The sequence below is a fragment of the Solanum stenotomum genome, chromosome 1, assembly GCF_019186545.1.
Source record: "Solanum stenotomum isolate F172 chromosome 1, ASM1918654v1, whole genome shotgun sequence".
NCBI lineage: Eukaryota > Viridiplantae > Streptophyta > Magnoliopsida > Solanales > Solanaceae > Solanum > Solanum stenotomum.
In genome coordinates this window covers 19952347-19967666 of record NC_064282.1, presented here as the reverse complement: position 1 = coordinate 19967666, position 15320 = coordinate 19952347, and the positions used below count along the sequence as shown (strand labels likewise).

At 35.6% G+C, this 15320-nt stretch overlaps 2 protein-coding genes across 12 annotated transcripts in view; both read right to left on the bottom strand.

Annotated features, from left to right (window-relative positions):
- The window catches only part of LOC125847431 (putative acyl-activating enzyme 19), a 28842-nt gene that overhangs the window by 6782 nt on the left and 6740 nt on the right, over nucleotides 1-15320 (bottom strand). For 5 of the 11 annotated variants that reach the window (XR_007444439.1, XM_049527064.1, XM_049527053.1 and 2 more), the window contains exons 5-13: nucleotides 11784-12494; nucleotides 9288-9937; nucleotides 8732-8807; nucleotides 8569-8655; nucleotides 7523-7566; nucleotides 3793-3901; nucleotides 3316-3375; nucleotides 995-1079; nucleotides 70-134 (exon numbers count right to left, since the gene is read on the bottom strand). Coding sequence is in view for 5 of the 11 variants with exons in the window: in XM_049527064.1 (XP_049383021.1) it covers nucleotides 70-134; nucleotides 995-1079; nucleotides 3316-3375; nucleotides 3793-3901; nucleotides 7523-7566; nucleotides 8569-8655; nucleotides 8732-8807; nucleotides 9288-9937; nucleotides 11784-12494 (1887 nt within the window). In the remaining 6 variants the exon portion in view is untranslated. Of the gene's footprint in view, nucleotides 1-69; nucleotides 135-994; nucleotides 1080-3314; nucleotides 3376-3792; nucleotides 3902-5798; nucleotides 6027-7311; nucleotides 7400-7522; nucleotides 7567-8568; nucleotides 8656-8731; nucleotides 8808-9287; nucleotides 9938-11783; nucleotides 12495-15320 lie in introns of those variants that run through there. The other 6 variants (XR_007444440.1, XR_007444441.1, XR_007444443.1 and 3 more) reach the window with 5 other exon arrangements.
- The window catches only part of LOC125847528 (uncharacterized), a 126551-nt gene that overhangs the window by 110353 nt on the left and 878 nt on the right, over nucleotides 1-15320 (bottom strand). The window lies entirely within an intron of this gene.

The following is a 15320-nucleotide window of genomic DNA, read 5'->3' as shown; positions in this document are numbered from 1 at the left end:
CAAACCCTCCTTTATGTGCAATTAACAAGGTGGAAAACACAGAGTTCAATAAAATTAACGTTGTTCTACCTTCCAGACGACAGATCCCTCAGTATCCAGCGCAACAACACTTCCATCCACCATGCAACATATAACTGCAACACAACAATCTAAGTTAAAATGTAATTGAATCTGAAACACACACCATAACAGTACATACTACCAATCATCTACAATTTGGACAATGATCCATAACATCATCAAAATAAAATCATAAGAAAAATGAAAATCAGAATGTCCTTAAAACTTTAAGACAATCATTGCAACCTTAGACCTTGATACACTGCTCTGGATGCCTTTATACACCTATGTTTTGTATATCTCTAATACCCTCTACCACAGAGAATCCAATGTAGGGTTGATATGCAGGCTAAAAGTCAGACTATGGGTGAGAAAATGGACCAGCCAAGTGTTGCCCTCTGGAAGCCCTCACATGTGAATATGGAATTCAGTATATCAACACCTTCTCCGCACGTGTAATCCAAATATGGTTAACATGGGGAAAATCCAAGCTTAAGGGTGTCAGAATAAGGTTATCAACGATTGCTCTGATAGAATGGAACAAATATCTGAAGATCCAACCAATATGTTAATGCACAGGTAAAGTAGCCTAATGCATTTATAAATTCCTTTGAATGTCGTTATAGATATCGCATGTTGTATATCTCTGACAAAGGCTATCAACATCAACAACATTTTAAAAAGCATGACACTAAGATCTCCTCACTGTTGATATGCTAAAGAGCCCACAAGTTGCAATTTAAATCAAAAACCATCACAAACAACCAAGGATAATCAAAGGAAGTTGCAGTAAATTTTAATCTTTACCGAACAATCTAACAGAGGACTTGCCGTAGAACTGAATTTTAATCAACTCATTCTGCTAAATATCTAGACACGGACAAAAATATAACAAGCTAGAAATAAATTTGATGATGACACACAAAACAAGTACCATTTCCAGATGGAGGATTGACTGAAAGTGACCCAAATATAGGAACTCCAAACTCTTGTATCCATAGTTGACCAAATGGCAGAGCCTGCAGAGCGAAATTGTTTAACAGGCTTGCAAAGAAGAAAATATTGGCAATATTACATAGTATAAGAAGGTAATGCCTGGACACATCAAACAAAAGTAAGCTTATGCTATTGATACCATGGAGCAACGCATATCATCCCTTCCCTCTCCCTGATGGAGGAGTTGGCAAAGAAAATCTTACCAAAGACGGCAAGAAGGGTATTAGGTTAGAGAGATATTTCTGTGAAAAATCCTATAATGTACTGACCTAGTATGCCATAGAGAAAAGGGGGAATTGATAAAGGTACCATCATATTCAAGGCATACATATCTGATATATGTTTAAGCAATCAGACAAGCTCTAAGACGACCAATCTTCCCGTCTGGTGATACTTTAACAGTAAACATCTAATGACATCCAACTTTAGTTTCACCACATGGTGAAGAAGTTATCTCTTAGGTACCATTACTACGTAGAGTAATCATCTCATCAACCACAGCCTGATGGCAAACAAACTGAGTTACCTCTTTTGTTACAGTTTGTATTGAGATAAATGGACAAATCCGCAAGTATGATATGATGGTGACATATGGTAATAACTCAAGAAATTATAAGTATAATAAGCATTTGCGAGTGCATCGATTACTTGTTGAAAAGCAATGGAAAGAGTAGGATCATCAGGAAAGAGCTCAACTGGTCTAGGAGATTATTATGCTAAAGCAGACAATGAGTCATTGGGATAGTTCGTAGACCTATATCATTAGAAGAAACATTAACTAGGTTAGCAGGCAGGGATTTGATTGAGGTCATTTTTTATAGAACCGAAGAGAAGGAGTCTCTGGATAGGAAGATGATACCAGAGTGGAAGGAGTCATGGTAGTTTCATTTTGTGAATTTGGTGAGAGATATGAAGGTTACATTAGCTGAGCAAACTATTGTTAAAATAAAATACTCCCTCCATCCCAATTAATGTGACAACGTTTGACTTGGGACAAAACTTAAGAAAGAAGGGAAGACTTTTGAAGTTTGTGGTTTAAAACAAACCTTAGACATTTAGATAGCTTTTCTCTCTTGGTGTTTGGCTGAAAAACAGTTTTTGCAAAAGATTGAAGAACTTCTCCAAACAAGTTTTTCAAATTTTTGGAACAGATACTGCCCTTCTGGTAATTGAAAAACATTTTCCAAAACGAGTTCTCAAAATTTTGAAACAATAGCTTCCCTGGTTGAGATTCTGAACAAAGTTGGTCAACCAAACAAACGTGGAGAAACTGGAAATGGGGATTTGATTTGATAAAGAAACAAACGAGGACTCGTGTGTTGAAAAATGAAGAAGTAATAAATTTGATTAAATGTAAAATCTTCATCCTATTCACATGCTATCATGATTCTACCTTTTACATATTCTTTATAACTACATGTACTTCTATCCTAATTACATATTATTAAGGAATTTTCTACAATATCTTCAGATTCTTAACAATATACCTTTTGCGGAGAGAATCGCGAAAGCACGGGATGGGCCTTCCCTTCCTTTACGCGTGTTTGACTGGAATGAAATTAATATATTCCCTTTTCTACTGAAAAATTAATTATAAAGCAAAGAGAAACATATATCTCCATATTGATAGCTTCAAGTGATATAATGATAAATCACGTTAGCCCAGACTCTGCCAAGAGCCACAAAACAAAGTGCCTCACATAATGGTGACAGTACTTCTGGTAAGGTCTTAACTCACATCTTAAAATGAGACCAGAGTGTACCACATAGATCAGAGGCCAAAAATGCAGCGAGTAAAATATTCAATTTTTTTCTACAGCTTAATACTAGCATAAATTATCTGCTTTTAGATGTTATATGCTTTCTTGCTTTTTAATGACAAAAACAAGTAACTACTTAGTACTCAGTAACATATAAGGCCATATGACCAAGTGTATGGAACTAAGAAGATAGTATGAGATTTCTGGACACAAAGAAAAAAGTTACTATCACTAGTAGAAGATACATAAAACTCTCTAACCACCAACAGGAAATAAAATTAATGTCAAAAAACACATTTGTCTATTATTTTATTTTTTTATAAGGAAACAAAAAACATTTGCCTATATATCTACAAAATATACAAATTGTTTCATGAGGTACGAGTTGCGACATGAGGAGGGTCCCAAATTACTTTTCTTCCACTGGGTCCATCATTATTATATTCCAAAAGAAAAATAGAAAAGTGTATTTCAAAGATATATAAATACAACTCCTTACCCCGACAAATAGTGCTGTTACTCTGCCACTAGTGGATGCCACATAGAGTTTCTCATGCACCTAAAAAGATTTTTAAAGAAAAAAAATTAAGTACATAAGACGAGCATGGTTGCTTAATGAAGGCAGTAAATCTGTGACTGGAGCTGAGATGTTGTACAATTGGCAAGGATAATTGTTCCAACAAAAGCATAAAATAACAGGCAATATATTGTAATCTCCGATCAGATATCTGATAAAATCAATTTTATTGACATGGAAGCCATAAGATGAGGGGCAAAAGGGAAAATCATTCTCGTGGATCTCAAGGAAGGTTTTGCTAATGCTAATTATCCCTTCAAGAAATGTACAGCCACAAGCCCACAACTTCACATTTTCAAAAATGCCAATTATTTTTTTTTTGATAATAGTAACTCAAAAATGCCAATTATTTCCAAAAGAAAAGGAAGTCTATCCACAAAGATGGCCATTCAAAACCACCTCATCAAGTGCAGGTGCACCAAATATGCTACCGCCACATTGAATTTTGTAAGCACAGCAGTGATTCTCATAATCAAGGGCATAGAGATTATGGTCATGCGACCCACACCTGCAGTCAATTATATGGAGACAATAGAATGAGTAACATAGCTGCAGTAAACAATGCTAATTGTACCAAGATGTCAAGAAACTTGGGAACTCCATCAACAAAAACCACTAGAGCACACGTATATCTATTTATTCTCTTCTATAATATTTGAATTTTGAGTGGGAAATTAATAGAGAAATAAAGACTTCTCTAAAGGAATAAGAGCGTCAGTATCAACATGTAAGGCTTCATAGTCTCATCCATATAGGAGCTTGTTTGCAACCATGTTGCATGGGCTCCTACCGGATAGGGATTACGTGGCTATAGTGTTTCATGCAAATCCTTGAAATACACTAAAGGGTTGGCTCATAACATCCATTAAAGAAAAATAATCACTATATAATAGTCTGCATTATTAATCAAGCTTTCTGTCACCATTTCCAAATCACTAGAGGTGGCAAAATCAAACCCAACCCGTGCAATTGCCACCCCTACATATCACGCATAAATAGTAACAGCATAATGGCAATATAATGGATTATTTTATATAGTAAAACAAGATGAAATAAGAATACACATATTACCAAAACATAGAAAAGAACACCCTAAAGGTAAGCTATCTTTTTTAGTGTAAGGGTATCCAGTGAAATCATTATAGCATTGTATAAGAAAGATTTCTAACATTTCTAGATTGAAAATGTGTACATATGTAATAATCATTAAAGCAATTTTTTTATTTTGGTGCCACAACATTTTTCTTAAGAAAAGCAAGGAAAAAAAATTGCATGCTAGTTATTATGACATCCTTGGAAGATTTTTATCCAACAATAGTTATTCCGGTAACAAATGAGTGGTGTATACTCCAAGGGTCTTTTATTATTAGAACGGAAAAGGTCCAAATATGCGCCAAAAAACTTTGTGAAATGGTCCAAATTTGCCATCCGTCAATAGGTGGGGCCAAATATACCACGTCATTACAATATTGGTCCAAATATGCCTTTATTTACTGACACGTGGGCATTTTTCACAAGGAAAAATGGTCAAATTTTCCCTGAACTATGCGAAATGGTCTATCCAGTTGGACCTTGTCCCTTATTGGAAAACAATTTTTTACCCATTTGAAGATGTAGACGTGTTGTGAGTTTGTAGTATGATGAACTAAATGTTAGACGATAAATGCATATGCACTAAATAATCAGTGATTGTTATTGACCATATTATAAATCTGGTGTTATCGGCACACACTTTGTCCGTGAAACAAACGACCTCTAAAAACTTGTTAATAACTAGAATAATATTGAGAGTCAAATTTCATCACAATGTCATTACCCGAAGAAGGGTGATTTTAAAAAACCAAAAAATGAGATAATAGCAATACTTAAGCGTTTAGAAAAGGAAAAAGAAAAAATTGGTAAACGATAATTATTAACAAAGAAAGAAAAAAAACAGCAGCAAAGATAAGCTATAGCAGACTGTACAGCTTCGCTGGACCATCTTCGACACTGCGTCAGAAAATAAATTGCACCAAATTTCTTCACTTCCGCTTTAGGTTTTCAAGACTAATGGAGCTCTTAGTATTCTAGGACGTCAACAGGTACTGGACTGTTCAAAAACATTACCTCAATATGNGGTAAACGATAATTATTAACAAAGAAAGAAAAAAAACAGCAGCAAAGATAAGCTATAGCAGACTGTACAGCTTCGCTGGACCATCTTCGACACTGCGTCAGAAAATAAATTGCACCAAATTTCTTCACTTCCTCTTTAGGTTTTCAAGACTAATGGAGCTATTAGTATTCTAGAACGTCAACAGGTACTGGACTATTCAAAAACATTACCTCAATATGTACTATATTGCTTGGACTCTTAAAAATGTTAACGGGTGCGTGTCGGATTCTCCAAAAGTAGTGTATTTTGGAGAATTCGACACGGGTGCAGCATCCAAAGTGAAGAGTCGGCACAACTTAGCCTCAACATGAGCCCTCCATAGTTCTAGTAGTCTTTGACAGTTTAAACACTTATCTTAAAGCACCAGGGGTTCTCAGTAATTCTAGGAAGTTAATTGGTGCTTAGACCATTGAACAGTGCAAACATGGGCTGACATCAGAAACAACGGAACCCAACTGGTTCTATTCCCCCAGCTTTCCTGTGATAGACAGTCGCACTCAGTTGCTAATGCAACAAGATGAAATTGGAAGATGAGATCATTACAACATTATAAGAACACATATCAGATGAGGCATTTCATGATAGATAGAATCATATCATATCATATATTTATATAAAAGAGAACCCTAGGCCCACCTATGTGGCGCCACCACAAGCTAGAATTTCCTTTTAAATTTATTTATTTCCAAAAATAGCCTTCCCCTTTCATGAAAAGATGTGACATTTATGAAAAGTTATGACTTTTATGAAGAGTTGCGACTTTTATGAAGAGTTACCCAAAAATAGTCATCCCCTTTCATGAAAAGATGTGACTTTTACGAAAAGTTGTGACTTTTATGAAGAGTTGCGACTTTTATGACGAGTTACGACTTTTATGAAAAATTGCGACTTTTATGAAAGGCAGAACCTTCCCGAAGAGTTGTAACTTTTCAAAGAGTTGTGACATTTCCGATAAGGCACAATAAGCATTCGTTCACACACTATCATTTGTTGTCTATAAATAGAGGGATTTCCTCTCATTTTAAAACGACGAAAATTCTGAACTTCTTCTTCTTCTGCACAATTAAATATTCAAGTACTTTGCTCCTGTTGAATGGCTCACTGACACCATTGTTTTTATATCAATATACTTGTGAATAAAATTGTTCCATCCTAAGAGGATCTATTCCATTAAACCTCGGGTACTAGAGGGGAATAATTTCCTGAAGGGGACACTGTGCATTCAGTGGGCTCAATTTTTTCCTTTCTGTTTCATTCTATTGTTATAGATCCTAGTAGTTTTTTTTACAGTCATTAATTTATGTTTATGATATTAATTGTTGTTTTTTAGTACATGTTTTTAACTTTGTTGTTTATGTTTCCGCAAAGTTATTGTTAAAAGTATTTGTTAGTACATATAAATATTATTTATTTATTAGAAAATTTAATATCTCACGTTGATGTTCATCTAATTTCCCAAAAATATCAAATAGTAATACTTCCTGGCGGCAAAAGGATAAAATTATAAAATCAAATTAAAGATGATTGATTGAAGGAAAAATGATACGATGTTATAATTATTATTTTCCTTTACATTATTAATGTGCGTTCCTACGTAATCTTGTATGTAAGATAAAATAGTGTTTTAGTTTTAATGACTGATAGATTGTAAGTATTATTTTATAAATTATGTGATATTAAATTTCCGCGCTAAGTGCAGATAATTTTACTAGTTAAATGAAATCTCCAGAAAATTTAAGGACATACCAAGAAGTCAATATAACCTAATGTGCATGCGCATCCTTTTCCTGTATTTAATGGTTTTCCCTCCCAAGCCCCCTTCCAAAAGTTGATACAATGGACAAATATGCACTGACATGCCAAAACCAGAGAAGAAATAGACAAGCTTCAGATATAGAGAAAATTGATAAGTTAAATGAACCAGTTACGTAAATTTCCTGCATGAAACAACAGTAGATGAAGAAAAGAAATTACCAGACCAAGTGCCTCTTCTTGTCAATGACTGGCTGTGATTTGACCTTAAAATTTCGGAGGTTGACCACAAAAATAAATGTCAAACAACAGAACATGGAAAACTCTAGTAAGCAGGAAAGAAAGCCAATTTCCAGCAGACTATCATGACTACAATCAACTACCTATTTTAATTAATCTTCAATTGATCTACAATCACCACTGGATGATCAAGAGCCACCTCTTGTAATAACAAAAAGTCCCAACATATTTTAAAGGAAAAAGTGCATCTTTGACACATAGGTTTTAAAAATGGACCTTCGGCCTAACTCTACCCTGAGAGCTAGCTCTAGAGGCGAGTATTGCCCAAGACAAAATATGGAGACCGGGGAATCCACATCCACCAATGTGGGACTCAACATTGCTTCGTGCACCCACGGCTAGTCATCTGGAGCATGGACAATATATGATGGGGGCCCAACATCGGGTAAATAATGAATTGGGATGAGTTTGGCTTTGAGGGTCTATAACTCAACCCCAAATGCTAGCTCTAGAGATGAGGATTGTACAAGACCATATATGGATACCAGGAAATCCACATCCCACCAATGTGGGACTCAACGATAGGTTTCAATGGTTGTTCACTTAAATACCAATTTTAGTTCACATGACATAGGACTCAAACTAGTGACCTAAGTCATAAGTTCCACGATTTTTGCTAGTTGAACAAGCTCTGGGGGCCTTAATTGTTAACCTTTTAAAGCATTTAAAGGTTGTTTTCACTAATTTATCTTTTATTTTAGGAACGCCACTCATAAATTGACGTCAAACCTCTAATAATGCAAGCAATCCTCTAAATATAGTAGTAAACCTTGATCCCTTCACACTTCCTGGACATGAAATATTTCAAGGGAAAGAAATACATTAGGGAATATGGATTCCTGTCGATCCTTCATTAACCTTAGATTTAATACTCTAATTTTATGGTATTTTTCTATAGCTATCAAGAAGTTCAATAGAAAAGGTAATCAAGATACTATAACTTACTGACACAGTAAATCTAATCATACCTCTCCGTGTGTTTGAAAATTCCAACAAGGGATACCATTTGAAAAATTCAGAAAATAAATGTTTCCATCATAGCATCCGACAATAACCTGCAGGTGAAATCCCTTTCAGCTGATGTGAACCTTACAAACTAGAAAACTTTGACAGAAAAAAGTTATCTATAACCTGAGAAAAGTCATCTAGAATTGCTGCAGAACTCTCAACACGCCCTTGTAATTTGATCTCCCACAAAACAAGACCACTGAACACATTTTGCAGGGAAGTAGTACAGTCAGAAGAATTTGATTTTTAAGCTGTAAAGTTGCATAAATATGAGATGATGTCAAACATTTGGTGGCAAAAAAGGAGTGTCACAATTATTGGCATAGAGGATGTATGTAACGAGTTAATTACATATGATTTGTATGCACTAGTGCCATACTACTGAACAATTGTGGTGATCTCACTAGTACAGCAAAGAGCTTTCCACAATGAAACCTACAAGTTTAGTCTATGAGTCCATATTCTGATATTCCAATCCAAAGAGGGCTATTTTTGGGTCAAAGCATAGACCAAAAATTGTCTAATAGTGTATGTAGACTAATTGGACAGCAAATCCCATCCTCAGCTAAACCAAGTGGATGTAGGACTTAAGTGTAAGAAATTTGTCCTTCACACACTTATATCTTATATTTTCTTATTTTCTCAATCACATTCATCTTAGAGAAACATGAGGCATTACCTTGTTGCATCAATGCAATAGAATTTGTGGGAGTGAGCTCCGATAAGCAGATACACACTTCTTTCTTTGAATACAATTAGTGGTGATGCATCAACGCAAGACTCCATGTAGACCATCCACTGTTCTTGCATGAAACATCTTTTATCACGTGGAACTTCCCAAGACAGCACCGAGTGGCAATTGTAACCCTCACAACCAGCATCATGCCTTATTTTGTTGCACCGACTGTAAGAACATGAAACCTGTGACGAAGTTGAATTATTCATATCTATTCCATTAGCATTGTTGGGATCAATATACAAATCTGAATCCGTTTTCAAACGTTTAACGGGATAATCACTGGTCAAACTCAAAGCGGTACTGTTATCTACACCAGGCATCCAAGATTTATTAGAAGGAAGCTTGCTTTTTTCTTGCTCTTGCGAGTTCACTCTCACTAAAGCATCAGCTCTAAGTTCATGGCTAGAGGACACTTTTTTATGTTCAATGGCCTTCTGAAGTTTCAATGGAGTTGGAAAAGCATACAAGTCCTTCATATTAATTCCTAGATTATAGGAGACATGAGCTGCTAATAGAGAATTGCCACCCATCTCAAAGAAGTCATCATCAAGGGAGATCTTGTCAACAACCATCAGAGCATCAGAAAAAGCCTGTCCAATCAAAGTTAAAGAAAATGTAAAAAAAAAAAAAAAAAATCACCATAAGGACACATAATACTGACTAGAGAACAAGTGACTCACGACAATATGACAGCACATATGCATAAAATCATTCACTATTCAACAACTAACCTTAATAATGATAATGAGTCTGTTACTGGTCAACTTACGGGACCGCATGTAATGTTCAAGAGTAACAGTCAACTCACAGTACTATTTAAGGTCTACTATCCACTCGTCCTTTCCCATCGTTTAGTCTCATTATTTGTCTACAGCTGAGTTACACAACATCATCAAAGCACAATCCAGAAGTAGATTTGGGGCATGCTTCAAGAGTAAACAGAAGGCTAGGCATTTTGGAGTCTACCAGGTATGGCACATGCATGACACGTTCACTGAAGTGTCCCAGTTTGAGTCTAGAGCATCTCAAGGCATATATGAACCCTCTGCCACCCTTTTTTATTGGATAAGATAAATTCCCTTTTCTACCACCCTTTTCCCAGCGGATAAATCAGCCATTAGATCTCTCCAGCTTCACCATATATTAAACAAACAGCAGGAAAGACTTCAAATTAGCAAAAGAGGATTTACAGCTCATTTCCCCCATGAAAACAAAAGAAGTATATTCAGAAAGCATAAGAGAAGGAGTAAAATACATCTTTTTCCTTTTAGAAAGAAACGTAAAAGACGCCTTTTTTGTTTCATCCATTGTTTTGGTGGTAAAGGAAGCATAGACAGTTGGGAGCTAGAGAGATATGTGTGGTTAGTCCCTTTGCACGTCTTGTATATATTTTGACACATTCTCGGTGTGATGTAGACAATGGATAAAAGAACAGGTTTTCTGTGAATATCCAACTTGGCATTCCCTCAGGTACTTCTTTATTTTTATTTCTATTTTGGTATTCTTCCAGTTATGAAATTGGGCATTCAGAATCCTTTACATATTACAATTTAAGGACACTTGCCATATTTATGCTTAACAGATACCAACGAATGAAGTTGTTTTAAAATATAAATAAAGGAATTTTAAAAAATGTGGTACGCATCGCAACAAGATGCTATCGAGAGAGTGAAAGCTAGTCTTAGCCAGATAACAAATTATATCCCAGCTACCCATGTTGCAAGCCAGCTGCCTTGTTGTAAGAGTATAAATCAATAACAAAAAAGGTCATCCAGTTAACATGCTAAGAAACCCCTACGCGACAGGTTGTATACAAAAGGTAGAGAAGCTTATACAAAAGGTAGTTCTCTATATAGAGCCACTATACCGACTGAAATGTCATTACTGCCCAAAAGTGACAGAAGACACTGATGTGTAATATCCTTTCAATTACTCTTTGGATACACTCTTTTATCAAGCTAACCACCTTTTGTAGAAAAATATCTTGATTAACTGAATAGTTGTTTCGCTGGTCAGTTCTTCCACGGCCCATGCCCAATATTAAGCCAAACTACATAATACTCCCTAGGATCTCAGTTTATGTGGCACAATTTTTTTCTTCGAACACCGGCTAATAAATTGCTCAAAAAGGGAATAAACTCCCATGAAAAGGGAAGCATATAGTATACCAAAGACAACCTAACAACTTTTACCCACTTATATATGCAGCTATGAACTCTAAAGTCTACACGTGATTTTCCATCATATAGTGTGTGGTTTCACAGAATGCATGATCCAAATTAGGGCAACGCATAAATACATCTTATTATATTTAACCAAAAAAATCACATTCATGGGAAAACTTTGTACTGAATGAAAATCGAAGTAAAGATTGCTGCTAATCCCATTTCATAACAGAATCACAACCCTTAATCAAACTGAAGTCTAGTAAAATACCTTTTGTATAGCATTAATGAGATCGATATCTTGAGTTTCTTCAATCGCAATATGGTTACCTGCCTCAGACGCTGCAAAAGTGGCCAACATATTGTAATCCACTTTCCCTGAAGAAGACATAGGAAAAGATTCAACAAAGTAGAAACGAGTAGGAATCATAGTTGGGGGAAGTTTGCTGGCCATCCAGCATCTAATTGTGGACCTGAAGACCTCAAGATTGTTTTCCTTTTGCTTGAGCAGTAAATATGCTTCAAGAAATAAATTATCTCCTTGAATGCAACGAGAAACCACAGCAGAATCAGCTACTTCTTGGTGTTCCCTCAGAACGCTTTCAACCTCCTCTAAGGCAATACGGTGCCCGCAGATCTTCACAGTGCGGTCTCTTCTCCCAATATAAACCAGGTTTCCATCTGAAAGCTTTCTGCCGAAATCCCCGGTTCTAAAGTAAACTTCATTTTCATCGTTCTTGCCATCAATTATTTCTTGATGTAATTCCATGTTATCCAATGGCAAAATAGAAGGATGACTAAAGTATCCAGAAGCAACACAACTTCCACCGACACATATCTCTCCCTCATCAGGAGAATTTTCTCCAATAAGAACCACTTCACAGTTGTCAATGGGAATGCCTATTGGAACACTGCCTAGAGCATCTTGCTCCAACATTGTGGGCAACCACTTGCAGTCGAAATATGTGCAGTCACCGGAAACCTATTTCATACATCAAAAATATTAATAAGACTACAGAGAAGATAGTGAATTCAAGTGATAGGTGATGTAAGCTACCTTTTTTTCTTAAGAGCAATCTTAAATTTGTATCAAGGTTGTTACTATTGCTTTTTAAATTGATAAAATTAAAGCTTGGTATGTTCTCCTTTTATCAATAACGAAAATCAAGCTTGCTATGTCATTACAAGCTATTCCCAAATAACCATCACTGCGGAAGTCATGACCCAAGATTGAATTTAGACTCCTCCTTCAAGATGTGGTTGCATCACAACCACCCACTCGTTGAGGAACTGGTGTCCAGTAAGAGAACAGAAGTTATGTCATATAGTAACATAAAGGAAAATGTATGTGCTTTGTGCATCAACTCTTTCTGATTATGTGCCTATTTATACAAGCAGATACCAGGATTGAACTTAGATACCAATGAAATAAGAAATGAAGCTTTGAGTTACATGTAGCAGCCATATCCTCCTTCAAAATGTGGTTGCATCACAACCACCCACTCGTTGAGGAACTGGTGTCCAGTAAGAGAACAGAAGTTATGTCATATAGTAACATAAAGGAAAATGTATGTGCTTTGTGCATCAACTCCTTCTGATTATGTGCCTATTTATATACAAGCAGATACCAGGATTGAACTTAGATACCAATGAATTAAGAAATGAAGCTTTGAGTTACATGTAGCAGCCATATCCTCCTTCAAAAAGTGGTTGCATCACAACCACCCACTCGTTGAGAAACTGGTGTCCAGTAAGAGAACATAAAGGAAAATGTATGTGCTTTGTGCATCAACTCTTTCTGATTATGTGCCTATCTATACAAGCAGATACCAGGAAGGGAAGGACAATTTTTTTACTTTTTTCGATCAAGTAAGAGATTTCATTGATAAGAATAAGGTCATTTAGTCTATATACAAGAGATATACAAAAAAAGAAAAAGAAAAAAAGGAGAGACCTGCAAAATATGAGGACAAATATTAAGTGATAATATCTGGATAAACAACTAAATCATTATCTTTAATGATAGGGAGAAAATACATTTGAGTCACAGTTGCTTTGTGCTTTCGAAATGCAAGACACATAATGGGTATTTATAAGAGTGAAAAGAAGTTTACGAATGATTAAGTTCATGCATACACCTCCTCTCTTCAACTAATACAGTAATTTCTCAAAAGTCGTGAACACATAGTACGTAGATGTTCAAGAAGATGATCCCTTCCGCTTTCAAGTGCTAGAACTAAATCGAGGAGCCTTCTAACCAAGAATTGTATGCAGCTGTTGATTGGTTTCTAAATTATCTCTTGTGAACAAAAATATGCACTCAGGTCCAGACCGACAAATGAGAAGAATGCAATAGTTAAAGAATGAAATGCACACCATAACATGAATAGAAATGAAATCACGAAATATAATGCTCTCCCAAGCCCACCATAAATTAGAAAACGAGATGCAGATGATACTTGGTTATTGAATGAAGAAAGTGTAAAATAACAATCAGCTAATCAGTCAATCAAACATGGGTCAATCTTCAATAGTTGAAATCAGCTAGAGTGATCATTGTATCATTTTGATCTATTCAAGTCCATTTCATCCCAATACTACCTAAATAATATATCCTCCTTTTTTAGAGAAGTACTACTTAATAATCTGTCATTTTAAGGCAATTTAAGAATTCCAAAACTAGAAGTTCTCCAAGTCTCATAATAATCCATACCCAGATATAAAAGTCTCTAATCAAATTTAGTAGTACAAGCTTTGGCAATTGTTGGGATTTTCAAAGATTACTTAAAATAGTAAATTTGATCAGATTTAATTACCGTAATTGTGCGTAGAATCAACAAAATACAAACATTTTATACACTTTTTTTTTTTTTGAAAAGGTAACTTGTATTATAAACACAGGAATACTCAGGATGTATTCCAGTAATACTTACAATCAGAAATACAAAAGTGTTGATGTTTTCCTATGAACTCCTTAAGGACTCTAACATACTATATGTTTACACCAAAAATAGAAAAGAGATAAACATTTCAGCTTCATCTTCTCCATAGAGCAGCTCTTGTTCTCAAAACATCTTTGATTCCTTTCCAGCCAAATAGTCCACCAAATGCAGGCTGGGACAATCTTCCATCTCTCCCTGTGACCCGACTAATTTCCATCCCGATTCCAACATGCCAAAGCTTCCTTTATGTTTCTTGGCATAGACCAACTGATGCCCCTTTTATTGATGAAAATTTGCCAAAGTTTCACTGTCTCCTTACAGTGTAAAAAGAGATGATTTATTGTCTCTGTCTCACATTCACAAAAAAAATATCTGGAGCACAAATCAAGGCCCTTCTTCATACGGTTATCCTGCGTGAGAACAACNCTCCAAGTCTCATAATAATCCATACCCAGATATAAAAGTCTCTAATCAAATTTAGTAGTACAAGCTTTGGCAATTGTTGGGATTATTCAAAGATTACTTAAATTAGTAAATTTGATCAGATTTAATTGCCGTAATTGTGCGTAGAATCAACAAAATACAAACATTTTATACACTTGTAATCAATATAAACTCCCAATCAAGCTTGAGCAAAAACTGTTAGAAAATGCTATACTTGTCCCTCATGGGTTGTGTAAGGGTTTTCAAAGGGCATCCCGTGAAGGTTTGGGGTTGAATGATCATTTATAACCCTTGCAAGTCCACTCATTTGCCGATTGAGCCTAACCTCTTTCCCTCTATTCTAGCTCCATTCCTGTTGAGCCTTTTTTGTATCTTTCTCCCTCAACAAACCACAATGAATTTCTTCGGATTCCCTATTTGTG